Below are 16635 nucleotides of genomic sequence, written 5' to 3'. Positions count from 1 at the left end.
AATGCATGCAGGGCTTAAAACCTAGATGATGGGTTGACAGGTTGATAGGTGCAGCAAAGGACCATGGCACATGTATTCCTATGTAACAAACCTGCAAGTTCTGCACATGTATTCCAGAACTTAAAGTAAAATAAATAATAATAATAGTCCCTCCAATCTCAAATCTTCTTTCCAGTTTCAACTCCTTCTTACAGGAAATGTGCTCTTTGGACATGGCAGTGTGTCCTAAGCATTGTTTTAATATTATGAGGATCTTTGCTGGAGTAGTAGTTCTTTCCATGGGTATGGGATGTTTATATTTTTTCATCACTGAAGGCTCCACATAATACCAATAAGCTAAGTTATCACCACATATAAACAGCTTGTCTGATGGTTTGGCTTAAAAAAAGAATCATCAGAATCACCATGATGACTTTACCCATAGGGTGATAGTTTACAAGCTCAGTCCAAACAGACCGGATTAATATTTGAATATTAAAGTTCCCTAACAATTCCCAAATTGTTCAGCTAGCTCATAGTCAATGGACATTCTAGTACCTATGACAAATGCTAAAATGATACAGTCCTTCCTCTCTCTCTCCCTCCCTCTCTCCCTCTCTCTCAGGATGAGAACAGGGCCAACTCTGCTGCTGCTGAAGCTTATCAAAGGCCTTTAACTTTTCAGCAAATTGTGAACAGAGGGTAGGACATCATTTGCTTCATTCAGAGATCCTCAAGAAGGCACTGCCGATCACTCTACTCTAGGCACAGGTCAAGAGTGGCATTGTTTGATGTCTTATTTAAATAAGATCCAGAAAAACCTGGGATGCTATCTTTAAAGTCATAACTTGCCCAGATGCACCAATGCAGAAGCTCTTCAGAGGGGGTGAAAGGTGAGCACCCAATTAGATTATCTAAAATTCTCCAAAACTCTCCAAAATTCTCCAACCCAAACCATATGGCTATAGTGGGAGCTGCCTTGTTCCCACCATAAGATGGCCCCTCCTCCCAGCTGAACATCTGACCCATGTCGGGCCAATCAGCACATTCCTCAGTAATTTTGTTATTGAGACTAAGAAATCAGTCTCTCTACCAGTGACTTAAGAGATAATGTGAGGTTGGGTGTGGTGGCTCACACCTTTAATCCCAGCACTTTGGGAGGCCAAGACGGGAGGATTGCTTGAGCCCAGGAGTTTGAGATCAGGCTGAGCAACATAGTAAGACCCTATCTCTACAAAAAACAAAACCAAAACAAAAATAAGCCAGTCTCATAGCCTGGCCTCAAAATAAATAAATAAATAAATAAATAAATATATATATTTTTAAAGAGAGATAATGTAAGAATGTTGAGCTCTCAGCAGCGTTTTCTGTATATGGCCCTATGAGGCAGATAAATCCAGTCTGGAGAGTGAATCAGAGACAGCTGTGGGGGTGGAAACAAATATAAAAAGAGCAGAGGCAAGGTTGGGACAGAGTACCTCGATAGTATTTGATCCTCTGGCTCCAGTTTGTTCCCCAGGCCTTGATAGATCCCTGTCCCTGGAGTGTGTGAGACAACCCGAAATATTTTTGTTTAATTCAGTGCTCCTCAAATTTTCCTGTGCTCACAAATCACGTCGGGACTGTGTTAAAGCGCAGATTCTGATTTGGTAGGTCTGTGTGGGGCCTGAGATTCTACATTCCTGCAAGCTCCTAGGTAATGCTGATGCTGCTGGCCAGAGACCACTGTCTGAGTAGCAAGGATTCCAGTAGTTTTCTGGGTTTTTCTAAATTGTTACTTAGAGCTCAGAAAATCCTCACTGGATGAGTTCTTGGACTATTCTTTGCTTCTAACAGATCTCTTTTTGAAGCCACATAGTAAGATGATTTGATCCTATGTCTTACAGGAAAATGCATCTTTTTTTTTTTTTTTTTTTTTTTTGAGATGGAGTCTGGCTGTGTTGCCCAGGCTGGAGTACAGTGGCACAATCTCGACTCGCTGCAACCTCCGCCTCCTGGGTTCAAGGGATTCTCATGCCTCAGCCTCTCCAGGTAGCTGGGATTACAGACACCTGCCACCACGCCTGGCTAAATTTTGTATTTTTAGTGGAGATGGGGTTTCACCATGTTGGCCAGTCTGGTCTCGAACTCCTGGCCTCAGGTGATCCACCCACCTCAGCCTCCCAAAGTGTTAGGATTACAGGCGTGAGCCACCACGCCCAGCCAGGATAATGTATCCTGTTCAATGTAATAACAACTGTTGTTAATTCATTTTCCTCTTTTCCCTCAGCATTCTTCCTCTTTCCCATTCTGTCCACTAGTTCTGCTTTTTTGACCAGGGAAGTTTTTTAACCTTTTTTTGTTGTTCTTGCTATTTGTCTGTGGTCATGTTGTCCCTCCCTCCTTTCTTTATCTTGCCCCAACTTCCCTCTACTTCTCATCTTTGAGTAAACCTGCTTTTCCAGCACCAGGTTCTTGTGGTAATTTTTATTCCACTCTTACTTTTCCTCTATCTGGGCCTCCATGCCCTTCTGCCACCAGTTTCAACTGACCAATCTTGATGGAATGAACAGCATCAGTTTCTCCAAAGGATTTTTAGAACACTGAGCAAATAAATTAATAGCTCAGATTTTCAGCTCTTCTCAGTGGCAGTGCTTCTCCTGAGGGAATCCATAGTGTGGGGGTAAGGAAATGCCATTTAATATGGATTTGGAATAATAGGGATACTGGGAGTGCTGCCAATACTGATGGGAATATGGCCCTCATCTTGAGGAGGCAGCTGGGGTTCTGGCAGGCAGATCACCCTATACAGTGGATTTTCATAGAGGCAAATATAGGGGACTCCCTGGAGATGGGCCAGGACTTGTAGCCTCTGAAAATAGCCACATCTAATAGCCAAACATGAAATTAGGTGATTGGAAAACAAATCCTGCCAAAGCCCAAGATTTGATTGTCTTAATCCTTAAGTCCTGCAGTAAAGTTAAAGCATGCATAACTAAGAAAGAGATACCAAATTTATCCTCCAACACCAGAGGCTATAGTAGTGACACTGAGTGTTCTGGCCCCACCCGTATCCCTCTGGTCTTACAGCTTCAGCTTTCTCTGAAAAAAGTTCCAACTGTCAGTTATCTGCATTTCTTCACCTGGGTTTCTTTTTTCTTTCTTCCCTGAAAGCCAAAGAAGACTGCTTTATGATGTGGGGAAGGCCAGAAAAGCCTTGGAAGTCACATTCCCCAGAAGCAGTCCTCAACTGATGACTGACAGGAGTTGGTGTATAAATACCTCAGCTCCCTCACCTCTCCCATAGGATAGCTCTGAGGTGCATGTTCTACACCATTCCCCAGAGTTTACCATGGGATTAAGCTCTAGTCACCCACAGTGGTAGCTGGCTTGATAATGCATCTTTAACTGGCTACATTCCCTTCTCCACTTCCTTACTAGTGTTTCCTGGGCTCATCTTCCAAGTAAACCACTTGCACACAAATCCTTATCTCTATGTCTCCTAATGGGGAAATCCACCCAAACACACATGGCTTGTCCCACCAAAAGCTTGCGTCTGTAAGAGTTATCTTTCTTATCACAGTTTACTCTTTGTTTCACCAGTAGTCTCAACCCATGCACAAGATAACCCCATTCCCCTGAGTTGAACTTATCCTACAAACTGCAAGGCCACAGTATGGGCTTCTAGGCAGCTGTGCCCAAGAGAAAGAGTCTGGGTGAGGGGCAACATAGTTGGTCCTTATCCCAGTCTTTTTTTTTTTTCTTTGACGGAGTCTCGCTCTGTTGCCCAGGCTGGAGTGCAGTGGTGCGATCCCATCTCACTGCAAGCTCTGCCTCCTGGGTTCACACCATTTTCCTGCCTCAGCTTCTCAAGTAGCTGGGACTACAGGCACCTGCCACCATGCCCGGCTAATTTTTTTGTATTTTTAGTAAAGACGGGGTTTCACCATGTTAGCCAGGATGGTCTCGATCTCCTGACCTCATGATCCGCCCGCCTCAGCCTCCCAAAGTGCTGGGATTACAGGTGTGAGCCACTGCGCCTGGCTGGTCCTTACCCCAATCTTATTATAACATTAGACATCCTTCCTCCCTGGGGAAAAGTGAATATGGAGTGGAGAGAGGCCATGAGTGTTCCACTAATTGATGCCCCTTCTTGAAAAAACCTGAAGGCTGACGAAGCAAGATTCCTCTGGCCTCACAAAAAATGTTCTCCCTCATATTTCAGTTATTTTCCTATAACTGATACATACCAGTGTTAGAGGATATAGAAGTATACCATAGAAGTTAGGAGTGAATCATGATTGCTCTCCATGATAAAGCGAGGGAGATTCGGATATGAGTATTGAGGAAGAGATGGGTTCAAACAATATGATAAAGACATAAAGAGTGAGATGATCAAGAAGGTATCTCTAATGAAGGCAGGAGTGACTTACCAGAGGAATTTTAGGATTATGTGTCTAGTCCTCAATATAAAGTTATTTTCCTTATTTCCATCACCCCAGACTTTTAGCTAAGACTTCCATAATGACTTTCATAGTATGTTGGGGATGGAAATCAAGGAACAGGGATAACTCCCTGGACAGGACAGAGAGGAAAAGAGCAGCCTTGCCGGGTGGGATAGATACCAGTAAGACTAGGCATTCAGGTCAGGTGTGGTGGCTGATGCCTGTAATCTCAGCACTTTGGGAGGCCGAGGCAGGCAGATCACTTGAGGTCAGGAGTTCAAGACTAGACTGGACAAAATGGTGAAACCCTGCCCCTACTAAAAATACAAAAATTAGCTGAGCATGGTGGCGGGTGCCTGTAATCCCATCTACTCGGGAGGCTGAGGCAGGAGAATTACTTGAACCAGGGAGGCGGAAGTTGGAGTGAGCCGAGATCGTGCCACTGCACTCCAGCCTGGGCAACAGAGCAAGACTATGTCTCAAAAAAAAAAAAAAAAAAAAAAAAAGGACTAGGCATCAGCGGAATTAGAACTCAAAGGCCAGAGTGACAGTAGTACGGAGAAGAATTAATACAGATTGTTGCCCCATACCACCAAAGAGTGCCAATCAGGATATTTCAAAATTATGTTAGACTATGAACTAGAGTGGGGTTAGCAAACTTTTTCTGTAAAGGGCTACATAGGAAAGTGCTATACACTGTTTCCCTCTTTTTTTGCAGACTCTGTTAACTCTGTTAACTACTTGACTCTGCCATTGTAGTACAAAAGGAGCCGAGCCATGGACAATAATGAACAAATGACCATGGCTGTATTCCAATAAAACTTTATTTACAAAAACAGGTGGTTGGCCAGATTTGGCCAAAGCCATAGTTTGCCACCCCCTGGACTACAGTATTTGACTCAACTGTAGGAGATAAATTACAGATTACTTAAAAATAAACAGAGAAATATTACCAGAGAAATAGTGAATGAGCTTTAAAAATATAAAAATAAAGTGTTTCTCTGTTATACATAACAAAACAGCAAAAAATAACAAAAAAAGAGGGAAACAGTGTATAGCATACGTTCTCATTATGAGCAGACTCCAGTCCTCTTTAGAAAAAAGTAGGAATAAGCAAATTATTTTTAAAAATCAAATAATAAAACATTGACACTGTAGTCCACAGTCTTCTTTCTTTGGGGGACATAAAGATTCCAGGGGCCTTCACTGTTAACAGAGGTTGAGCAAACAAGCTTTCTTAATGAGACCACAGCTGCAATAAGAACATGAACATGGAAAGGAGGGCTGCTCAGAAGCACAGAGTAATTCTCAGTATCTTAGCCAAGCCAAAGTGATTAAACTGTGCCAAGAGATACAGTTTAACACTCTAGTTTTTATCTTACTGTGGTGAAGACATTCACAAAGGGCAAAGCACACATTCCCACTAACACACAAATCTTTTGTGTTTGGGATGTAAGGACAATCAGACACAAGCTCTGGTGTAGGACAAAAGCAATTACCTCTGGTTATTTATATAAACTCTGATCTCTGGCATTCAATTTAGCCAGACTTCAAAACACAAATGGTAGAAGTCAAGCCAAGGAAAGGGACTTCCAAAAGCAAGCCTTGAGGCCAGGGCTATACCAGGCCAACAAACCTTACTCCTTGTGCTCTGAAGCCAATACAAGCTCATAAAACCTGTTTAACAGCCAAGCCTAGGGTGCCTCCTGCCTGTTACGATCCATGCTTGGGGCTGTCCAGCCCATCATGCCCCTTCATATGTCAGTGTTGGCATATCCAGGGCTGGTTCCAGATAAAACAAATGACCTGAGGCACCTCACCCTCCTCACATTCATGGACAGTTCCAAGCTCTCCAGCCCTACATCTACTTTGCATTCTGTTGCTCTACTGGCAGAGCTGCTGACCCCAGCTATTATTGTCTAGTGAGCCTTCACAGTGCACAAGGGACAGGCAGCTGTGCAGATCTGAGTACCCAGGTGGAAGCCACAGTTGAGGCCTGTTGACTTTTATCTTGGAGATAAAGTCCTGTTCCCCCACCACTCCCCAATGTGGGTCACATGTAAAGGAATGTAACTCTTTGAGAATCTCCAGTCAACTCTTTGAGCATATCCTTGACCACTCTCCTTGGGAGGCCCTGGCACCTGGGTCTAGGTAGTGGATTGGTTTGTCTGATGGTGGAGCCACCACTGTCTCCTTGAGGTTCCCGCTCCATGACCCTGGCTATAATATCCCCTCACAGACTGGTTTAGGCAATGCCCCCACCCCTCAGCTTGTCAGGTATTCAGGATCCCCCACCTACCTATCTGCTACCTCCTCACCTAATCTCTCTATCCAGATGACGCTAGCCTTGCAGGTGGGATCCAGATGGACACGTGATATGTGTTGCTTTAAGGTGGCTCTTTTCCCTACACTGTTATTCAATACGGCTCCACAGAATTATCTTCCAGACTAACTTATAGGCTTCTTTTAGCAAAGAGCCATGGTCTACACTTCCTTATTTTCCTCTTAGCAGTTACCATGGAGTTGGATGTTTGACTTCGTGGATTCCACTATGGAGGAGAAAAAACCAGGAGTTAGGATATAGAAAAATGACATTTCAAGAGTTGGGAGAAAAATCAACTAGAGAAAAATGTGGACATCATTAGACAATAATATCTCTGTGACCAAACATATGTATTCACTGCCAGAAATCACAGTAATAACAACAACCATGAGCGCTAAGGCTGTACTAGCTTACTAGCACATACTATTACTATGATAATAGTAATAACATTACCATTGTTAGTACTATGTACTATTACTATTGTAATGTTGTTACAATATTAACATATTAATATTAATATTGTTATGTTACAATATTAACATATTAATATTAATATTGTTGTACTCAAGTTATTTTTTCTTATAATCACAATAGGCCAATGATGTAAGTACTACTATTATCTCCATTTTATATTATCTCATTTTATAGTTGAAGGGTGAGGTTTCCACAGGCAGAGTAATTTTCCTAAGGCTATACAACTTCAAAAGTGATGGACCTAGATCACAAACCCAGGTTCATTTGGTTCCAAGGCCTTCACATTTAACTTCCACATTTGATTGCCTCCCAGTATTTGTGAGTAAAGAAAATAAAACAAATGGGAATGGGTAAAAATAAGGGCCAGGTTGTTTTAGGACCTGCCAAAATTAGGTGCATTGGTTTGGATGCGTTCAGGTACAAGGAGCAGAATAACCAACTCCCAGGGGCTTAAGAAATAAAGAACTTTAGTCATCTCACATGCCTAGTTGAGGACAGGCAGTTCTGTGCCTGGTACAATGGCTTACAGACACCTATGATCCAGGCTCTTTTTAAACTCCCACTCACCATTCCTGTTGGCTTTTGATCCTGGTTTCTATCTCTTTACCGGCACAAGATGGTCACCACAACACTGAACATGACATCCTGGCCCCAGAATCCCAAACAGGATGGAGAAGGCGGCAGAAGCAAGTTCTCCTCATTAATAATGTCTTTCTCTTCACTGAGAAAGCAAGATCTTTCCCAGAAGCCCCCCAGCAGACCTTCCCATCTGTCTCATTGGCCAGAGTCCTAGCAGCAAGGGTGGCTGGGACAGTGGCAAGGAAAGTATCTCAGCAAAGGCTGGGCACATTGCCACCCAGAACCTCACAAAGGTTCTGCAAAGCAGGAAGTAGGAGGTTGGCAGATGGATGGCCAGTGACAGTGCCTGCATTTTGAGATGCCTCCTCTCTCAGGCAAGATTGGGCTCAGCTTCTTTTTTTAATGTTATGGGATGAAAACTGCAGGACACTGAGACAGAGACCTATAAAATCCTGTGCTAACAGTTCCTGGATATTATCCATTCAGCTCCTGCCCTCTGCCCAAGTAGGAACCTTCAATGCCCCAGAAGCAGCTCCGTGTATTCAGTTTGGGATATGAGGAAAGTGCCTGCCATCTGGAACTCAGCCACTGCTATCATAATTGGTCAAACACTCTGGGAAGCAATGGTGTTCTGATTTCTTTTACTGCACACCTTCCAGCAAAATTTGTGGCCCAGGTGTGACAACCAATAGAACTCTTTCACTTTATTCTTGTCTCTCAGATTCTGGTTTCTACTTGCTTTCTAAAAGAAACATAAAAGGCAAGTAAGCATGGCATGTAAAAGTGAAGGGGGTGGGCTTCCCATGGGATATATGATGATTTTCTTCCTTTGTTGTAAACATATGATATAGGAAGTTGCGTGAGAATCTTGCTTAAAACAATAGTGACAACCTTTTGACCCCATCTGCTTCCCATTAATGGGAAAAGCCATTACGTAGTAGTGTCAAGGTGCCTCTAGATTGTCTCAAGGCTTTACCATAAGGCAGATGCTTAAGACAAAATCCTCCAACCCTTTGGTTCTAATCCTCCCCTTCTTAGTCCATTCAGAAAGCACAGAAGGTAATGGCATCTGGCCGATACTCATGAGAGCTGGGTTGGTAAAGTGAAAACCTTTCTGTGCTGTGACAGATTTCACTGGCTGTGCTTTAGGTAGTTTGCAAAGCACAAAGTTAAGTTTCTGGATGATATGTTCATGATTAACAAACCAGATTATAATGCCCTTTCCAGAGTGAATTCTAGTTCTTAGGATTACTTTGCAGATTTAAAAACAATAAATATTTATTAAATATCTGTTATTTACCAAGGTCACACCTCTAGGGCCTTGTCCTGTGTGTTTTCTGAACCATTGGCTTGGATGACTTGATGAGTCACTCGTGAATCAGAATATTGCAAAATATCATCTTCACTGAATTTTACGTCAGCACAGACTCAGTCAGAATTGAATATGTACTCCCTGGTTTCTGGGAAGGCAGAGATATTTCAAAAACAATTCCAGGAAGGCAATCAAATGCTCCTTTTGATGCATTTGCCAAGTGGGACACAAAATAGACCTATATTTGTAAATAACAATCTTTTTCAAACACTGCCATGGGGATATGCCCAGCATATAATGATCCTTAAAATATGTATTGTGAAGTAATAATCCACCTATGTTTCCGTAATTTCCAAGTGTTTCTCCAGCCTTCACTCCACCCATGAACCTCAGATTCACACACTCAAGCACCTTCAATCTACACTAGAGCCCGAGTAATCAACCTAAAGCACTCTCCTTCCATAATCTCTTCTATGACTCCGCATCACCTTCAGAGTAATGCCCTGCCTCCCCAGCACAGCCTGACTACAAGTTCCTCCCTGACCCTACCTCCACCCTCTGGACTCACCTGCCACTATTTGCCCGATCTCTGAACACCAAAGTTTTTGTATTTCCCAATACAACACCCTTTTCCTTGTCTCTGCTCTAACCATGCTCTGTTCCCTCTGCACAGAATGCCCTTCCCTCCGTTTACCAGCTTCTTCTTACCTATCATGCATGACTCGTATACATCGTGTCTCTGGAGGGTCTTCCTCAAACCCCCGGGCTGAGTTAATTAACCCTCTTCTGGAGCGCTGCATATGTAGCTCTGTCTTAACATGGACCAGTTTGTGTTAAAATTATCAAAAAGATGTTTCCTCCACTAGACTTTAAACAAATTTTGCTTCGCTTTTTGCCCAGAGTCCCTAGCATAGTATCTGACTCTTGACAGGCACGTAATACATGCTTGTTGAACTTCAACTAAAGTGATCACGACATCTTTCTTTTGTGCCTAGAAACAAGCAGAATGACAGTGGAAAAGAAAAATTACAGAGCTAAAATTTAGACACTGAAGAGGTCTTATTTGAGGTCAAATTTAAGAGGACTTTGTCCTGATCACTTTTTGGATGGCTTTAGACTCCACACGTGGCTGTAACAATTCCAGACTCCTACTATACTGTTCCAGTTATCTTTTGCTGCATCACAAACTACCCCAAAACTTAGTGGCTTAAAACAGCAACTTTTTTTTCTTTTTTTTCTTTTTGAGATGGAGTCTCGTTCTGTTGCCCAGGCTGGAGTGCAATGGCGCGATCTCGGCTCACTGCAACCTCTGCCTCCTGGGTTCAAGCGATTCTGCCGCCTCAGCCTCTGGAGTAGCTAGGATTACAGGCACCTGCCATCATGCCTAGCTAATGTTTGTATTTTTGTAGAGATGGGGTTTCACCTTGTAGGCTAGGCTGGTCTTGAACTCCTGACCTCAGGTGATCCACTCACCTCAGCCTCCCAAAGTGCTGGGATTGCAGCCGTGAGCCACTGCGCCCGGTCAAAACAGCAACTATTATGGCTCATGATCTTGTGGGTCAGGAGTTTGGGCATGGCTCAACTAGGCAAGTCCTCTGCTTCATGGGGCTCTAACTGGTGTCACTTGGTGGTGTCAGCTCATGGCTGTTCTTTTCTGGAGGGTACAAAAGAGCTTCTCACATGGCAGGGGAGGCTGGCGGGCTGGACTCAGCTGGGCCCTCCCCTCTCCATATAATCTCAAGACTTGTCTCCGTCATCTCTGTGGCAGCTGTCTTACACAGTGGTTGAACATCTCCAGAGACCAACAGGATTTCTGCCAGTCTTCTTAAACGTCAGACCTGGGACTGACATAACATCTCCTCCAGCATACTCCTTTGCTCAAAGCAATCACAGGTGAGCCCAGGCTCAGGGAGGAGGGGAAGCAGACCCCACTTATCAAAGGGACAAGTAGCAAAAATGTGCAGCTATCCTTAAGCCACCATGCCTGCAGGCCCAGCGGCTAAGACTGAGTCTATGTCCCAGAATCCCCAGCAAAGCTCTACTGTTTACTCTGACTGAACTGACTTGCAGAATGCGTCTGCCCCTGAACTAATCTCTGTGACCAGGAGCTTGGGAAATCTTGATTAGAGCTGGAGGTGGAAACAATTTTGGCCAATATTATGGTTAAGAAACTCTGTAGGGGCTGAGTGTGGTGGCTCATGCCTATAATCCCAGCACTTTAGGAGGCCGAGGCAGGCAAATCTCTTGAGCCCAGGAATTTGAGACCAGCTTGGGAAACATGGCAAAAACCAATCTCTACAAAAAAAAAAAAAAAAAGTAAAATAGAATACCTAGGCATTGTAGCACATGCCTGTAGTCCCAGCTACTCAGGACGCCGAGGCAAGAAGATCACTTGAGGCTGGGAGGTCGAGGCTGCCGTGAGCCATGATTGTGCCACTGCCCTCCAGCTTGGGTGACAAAGAGAGACCCTGTCTCAGAAAAGAAAATTCTGTAAGAAGGAGGTGGTGGTAGGGATTGCTGGGTAGGTGTCTTAGTTTAGGGTAATGTAAGTGCAGAACCTGAGCAAGGCCTTGGATGCAGGTGATTTATTTGGGAGGTGATCGCAGGAAGCAGGAGTGAGAGAGAGGGAAGAGTAAAATAGGCAGGGAAGAAAAGTCAATGTGAGGGTGCTGTGAGCAATGGGGTTCGATTCTTTCTACTCTGAGATGCCCACAGAACATTTTCCAGAACTATCCACCTAAAGAACACCAGAATGAGACATTTTCCCACCAGCTCTCCTCTCTTATTGGTTGAGGGTTACACCCGGGGCCATTCACTCCCTGCGATACACTTTGCAGGCTGCACTTGCAAGAGCAGACCAGGCTCCCGAAGCTTTAGAGAAGGCCCCAAGGTGGAAATGTGGAGAGGGTGGGGCTTGACCTGGATGTCGTGCAAGATGAATCTGAGCCCCCATGGAAGTTCGGCCAGAGCTGGGGCTGATATCCAAGGAGACCCAAGGATGTGACACTGGACACCAAAACATCTGCAATAAGAGCCAACCAACAAAGGTACCCTCAGGTCAGAGCCTAGCTCGCCTTGCCAAATGGCTCCCAGGGATCACTTCTGCAACTGATGCGGTGGGTGCCCAGGGAGCACCTCCTTCCTGTGCAGAGGTTGGCACTGGCCAGCTTCCCTTGGGGCTACGCCCACCTGCCAGCACCACCAGGAACATACCTCTGGGTGATCAAAGTTAGGTTTATTGGCAGTTGTAGCAAGGAAGACCACCCACATGAGGAACCATGGGTGTCTCAGTAGGATGGTGTCCAAAGGAGCTTCTCAGGAGGTCAGGGCTTGGGTTAGGTGATTTGGGGAAAGATTGGGAAGCATGGTCTTGCTGGGGAGCTGTCAGAAAGTGGGACCATTTTATAATTGGGCATCCTAATAATTTGTATCTAGGAGGTTGTGGGAAGAACAGAGCAGGGCTGGAGCTGTATTTGATAAACACTCCTCATATTTGCCAGGAGAAGGAGCTATGTGGCCATTTTCGTAGTTTGCTGGGTGTTCTTATTTCAGTGTGGTCTTGTGTCACTCCACCACAGCCACAGAATGACCTTGTCTGATGTTGGTGTTCTGTGAAATTGTGTATGTTAAGTAAGGAGTGGACTCCAGTCAGACCTGGGGGTTGATGACTTTTTCTTTCTCAGGTCTCATAAGACACAGGCTCTGCACCCTCAGAAGAGTGGCAGGCACCCATCGTAACACAGCTGCATGGCTCAAAGCAACAATCAAGACAGAAGAACAGGCACCGATCCATAGGACTCTTCTATCTCCTAAAGTTCTTTTGAAGTCTGGCAGAGACGTTTGAGTGGCTTCTCTCCACCTCCTCAGTGACTCACAGTGCGATGCTCATGGTTGAACTTGAGTGATGCCAGCAGCAACGAAACTGACAGAGCTCGCCGATCCATTTCCTGTCATTCACTTGAGGGTGACAAAGCATGATGGTGACAGCTCAGATAACATTCTTGGCCACAAAATCCTTAAACTAAATGGAGCCTGGCTGCCAGGAAGGAGAGGAACAGGCATTCCAGGTGCAGACTTTGCTGCTGGCTGCAGCCACACAGGAGAGCTTTCAACAGGATTCTGAGCCTAGAAAGCAGCAGGATTTGTGCACCACTGCTACACTGATCAATGCCAATAGTAGGCTCAGGCTGGAGGATGGGCCAGGCATCCTATCACCATTGGGCAAATCAAAGGTTTAAGGAAGTCAGCACAGTTGGGGTACACACTAGAGAAAGCTACATGTTTTGAAGAATGTGCAGACTCCTTGAGCCCCCACAAATCAGCCTCACTATCAGCATGCAGACAGTGCAAAGTTGAATGAGAATCTCATTAGAACTTCTGGAAGCTCATCTCTTTCTTACCAGACCCATGCTTAAGACTGGAGTCCTGGCAGAGGCTAATATTCCAGATATGAGCCAGAGACAACCTCATCTGTGCCAGGGGCGTGTCACCCAAACTGAGGTCATATAACTTAAAATATAACTCCGAAGTTCAGTAAGGTATGGCGGAGACACCTCTGGTGCCTGTATCACATGTCCTCAGGTCTTCTCTGCTTTCCGCCACTGCTGCTGAACAGTTCTGTGCAGCCTCAGATCCCCTGAGCCCTGTGCTAAGTGTCTTCTGCATTATGCACCAGGGTTTTCTCAGAAGGCAGTTACTCAAACATCCAGGGTGCAAGCACCCTGGCTTGCTAGGACAGTTAACACTCCCAGGACAACTCTCAGTCACTGAGGGGACAGGAACCAGTAGATGGATGCCTGGCCTTTTTCTTTCAGGTGGATAATTGTAGAAAGCATCCTGTATATTTTTTAAGAGGGTCAACGGAATCAAGGGGCAACTTTAACGTGTCCTTATATTGGCCCCTCCTTCTGCCCCATCTCACGTCCTCACTCCCACACTCCTGCTTCCCAGGTTCACACCCCTCATGAACCACCTGCATCCAGTCCTTGTCTCATGCTCTGCTTTCAGGGAAACCCAAACTAAACCACACATGAGCACGGTCTTCCTTTATAACACAGGCTTTCTAGACTAACATGGCTGATGCACATTCAGTCTCCAATTTAGGCCCTAGAACGGAAACAGGGCCCAGCCATCCAGACACCTGTGGGAATCCTGCCACAGGGCCCTTGGCCCCACTCTAGGGCTGGTCCTACATCCTAACATAATCAAGAAATTCTTTCCAGTTTTCTTGGCTGGGTCCTTTCTAACAGGAACATTTTGATGGTATGTGACAGAAACTGAAATTGAACCGGTTTGGTCCTGTAGAAGCAGGGGAGATTACTGGAAAAATACTGAAGCATCACATGAAATTGAAGGAAGCGTTCCCCAATCCATGGGAAGGGCAGGGGTGCAGCTGGGCCTCAAGGGAAAAGCCATATTCCCGGTTTCTTCCACATGGAGGACTGTGGCCCCAAACAGCTCAGGAGGCCCATATGAAAGAAGACACATGCATATGCAAATATCATAATGAGAAAGTGTTTCTGCAAGCTCCAGGGAGGAAGAAGCTTTGTCACTATTTTTTCAGTGATTAACTGGAGTGTCTAAAACAGTATCTGCAATATGGTATATGGGTAATAGACATTTGTTGAATGAATGAACAGTAGAGGGAGGAGGAGGGAAAAAGAGGAGGTGGGATGGGAAGAAGGTTTGGGGTGTGACTGCGAATGAAGCTATCTAGCCTTCAGCTTTGGATGGACCTTGCTTTTTCAAGGGATCATGGCTGGGGGCATTATCCCACCTCCCTCAGCTCAGAAGCTTGCTGTGGCTCACAGTTTCCTGTGGACAAAACCTGACCTCCTTAGTGTTACATGCAAATCCCTCGCAAGTTGGCCCCTACCACCTCCTCTTCACACACCCTCCACTCAGAGCACACTGGCCCACAGCCCAGGGCCATCCTGAGGGAACTGTCCTAAGGGTCACTGTGCCCTCCTCTGGGACAAACATACATGTTTTGAAAGTGTTTTTTTTTGTTTTTGTTTTTGTTTTTGAGACAGAGTCTCGATCTTTGCCAGGCTGGAGTGCAGTGGTGCAATCTCGGCTCACTGCAAATCCGCCTCCTGGGTTCAAGTGATTCTCCTGCCTCAGCCTCCCGAGTAGCTGGGACTACAGGCGCATGCCACCACACCCAGCTAATTCTTGTATTTTTAGTAGAGACAGGCTTTCACCATGTTGGCCAGGATGGTCTCGATCTCTTGACCTCGTGATCCACCCTTCTCGACCTCCCAAAGTGCTGGGATTACAGGCGTGAGCCACTGTGCCCAGCCTGAAAAGGATTTTAAATTGTTTTCATGAGGGAAACATGTTATCTTGTTCATGTAATACTCTATAGCAGAACCCAGTAGGGCATAATAGATTCTGCATATGTAGTAATACTCTTCTAACTCTGGAAAGAAAAGCATAATATTATATAGATTAAAAAGAAAAGTATTTATAGTAATAAATAATCAAAATGAAAGTATTACAAGAATAAAATGTTTTAAATAAAAATTAGGTGGGAAAATTGATGTTGTACTTGATGAGTTGTGAGGCCTATGGCTTGTAATTTTTCTGAGAAAGTTAGAGAAGCATGAAATGAGTATCTTCACAGTGTTTGCTGTTGTTGTTGTTGCTATATATTTACCATTGTGTTTCCTCTTCAGAATATGGCTTTTCATACATAAATACATTTGCACAGAGTAAATTTTGGATAAATTTGAACCAGAGAGTGGAAGATATATCTTATATTCCAGCAAAGACTGTAGCATGTGTGTGTGTGTGTGTGTGTGTAAGACCTTCTGCTAAAGGATGCTTGCAGACAAAGTCGTTATCAGCCATGACACAGAAATATGGATCAATAAGTGTGTATTGAATGGATGAACAAGAAAAGAGAAAAGCAGCCATTTAGACTGTGTGCCTAACACTGTGCAAGGTGCTTAGCACATGTCGTCTCATTTAATCCTCACAACCACCCTGCAAGGTGATTTTCATCATGTCTAATTTACAGAAGGAGAAACTGTGGCTCGCCCAAGGTCACAAAACTAACAAAGAATTCAAATCCAGGAACGTCAGATCATGATGCCCTTGCCTTCTGCATTGAGCGCCTCAGCCCTAAAAAGTTAGCTTGCGCCACCTAGTGGCAAAACTAAAACAGGAATCAGGAACCAGGTCGGCCTGCAACAAATATTAAAGCAGCAGGCTGCACCCCCCCAACGGGGCTTGTGAAACCTGGAGAAGCACAGGCACGCCTGTGACACACACTCACCCCAACCCCACAACTGATAAAAGACAACGCAAGGCCCAGAATCAGATAACCTGGGAAAGTGTGCTCTAAATGAAGCATCATTTCCTCTTGAAATACATTTTTTTTTTCTTCCTATACTGGGAACATAAAAGTCCCTCACCATCCCCTTGCCCTCTCAGCATTTCCAGGGCTTCCCTCGACCTCAGTCTGCTGTCCCCCTCCCGGACCCAGCACCTTTTGGCACTGAGGATCTAACTTTGTGCTCATGAAGCCTGGCTTGGTGGCG

At 44.8% G+C, this 16635-nt stretch overlaps 1 protein-coding gene across 4 annotated transcripts in view; it reads left to right on the top strand.

Moving 5' to 3' along the window:
- The window catches only part of GALNT15 (polypeptide N-acetylgalactosaminyltransferase 15), a 72781-nt gene extending 56955 nt beyond the window's left edge, over positions 1-15826 (top strand). Inside the window, exons 10-11 of one of the 4 annotated variants that reach the window (XM_063661278.1) lie at positions 10860-10984; positions 12775-15826. In XM_063661278.1, coding sequence (XP_063517348.1) covers positions 10860-10984; positions 12775-12829 — 180 coding nt within the window. In that variant the 3' untranslated portion in view covers positions 12830-15826. Of the gene's footprint in view, positions 1-604; positions 868-10859; positions 10985-11928; positions 11999-12774 lie in introns of those variants that run through there. The other 3 variants (XM_063661279.1, XM_054483165.2, XM_054483162.2) reach the window with 3 other exon arrangements.
- Positions 15827-16635: the final 809 nt, after the last annotated feature.

Source organism: Pongo pygmaeus, chromosome 2, assembly GCF_028885625.2.
Source record: "Pongo pygmaeus isolate AG05252 chromosome 2, NHGRI_mPonPyg2-v2.0_pri, whole genome shotgun sequence".
Lineage (NCBI taxonomy): Eukaryota > Metazoa > Chordata > Mammalia > Primates > Hominidae > Pongo > Pongo pygmaeus.
Note: the sequence above shows the minus strand (reverse complement) of the source record. Positions and strands in the feature narration are given on the sequence as shown.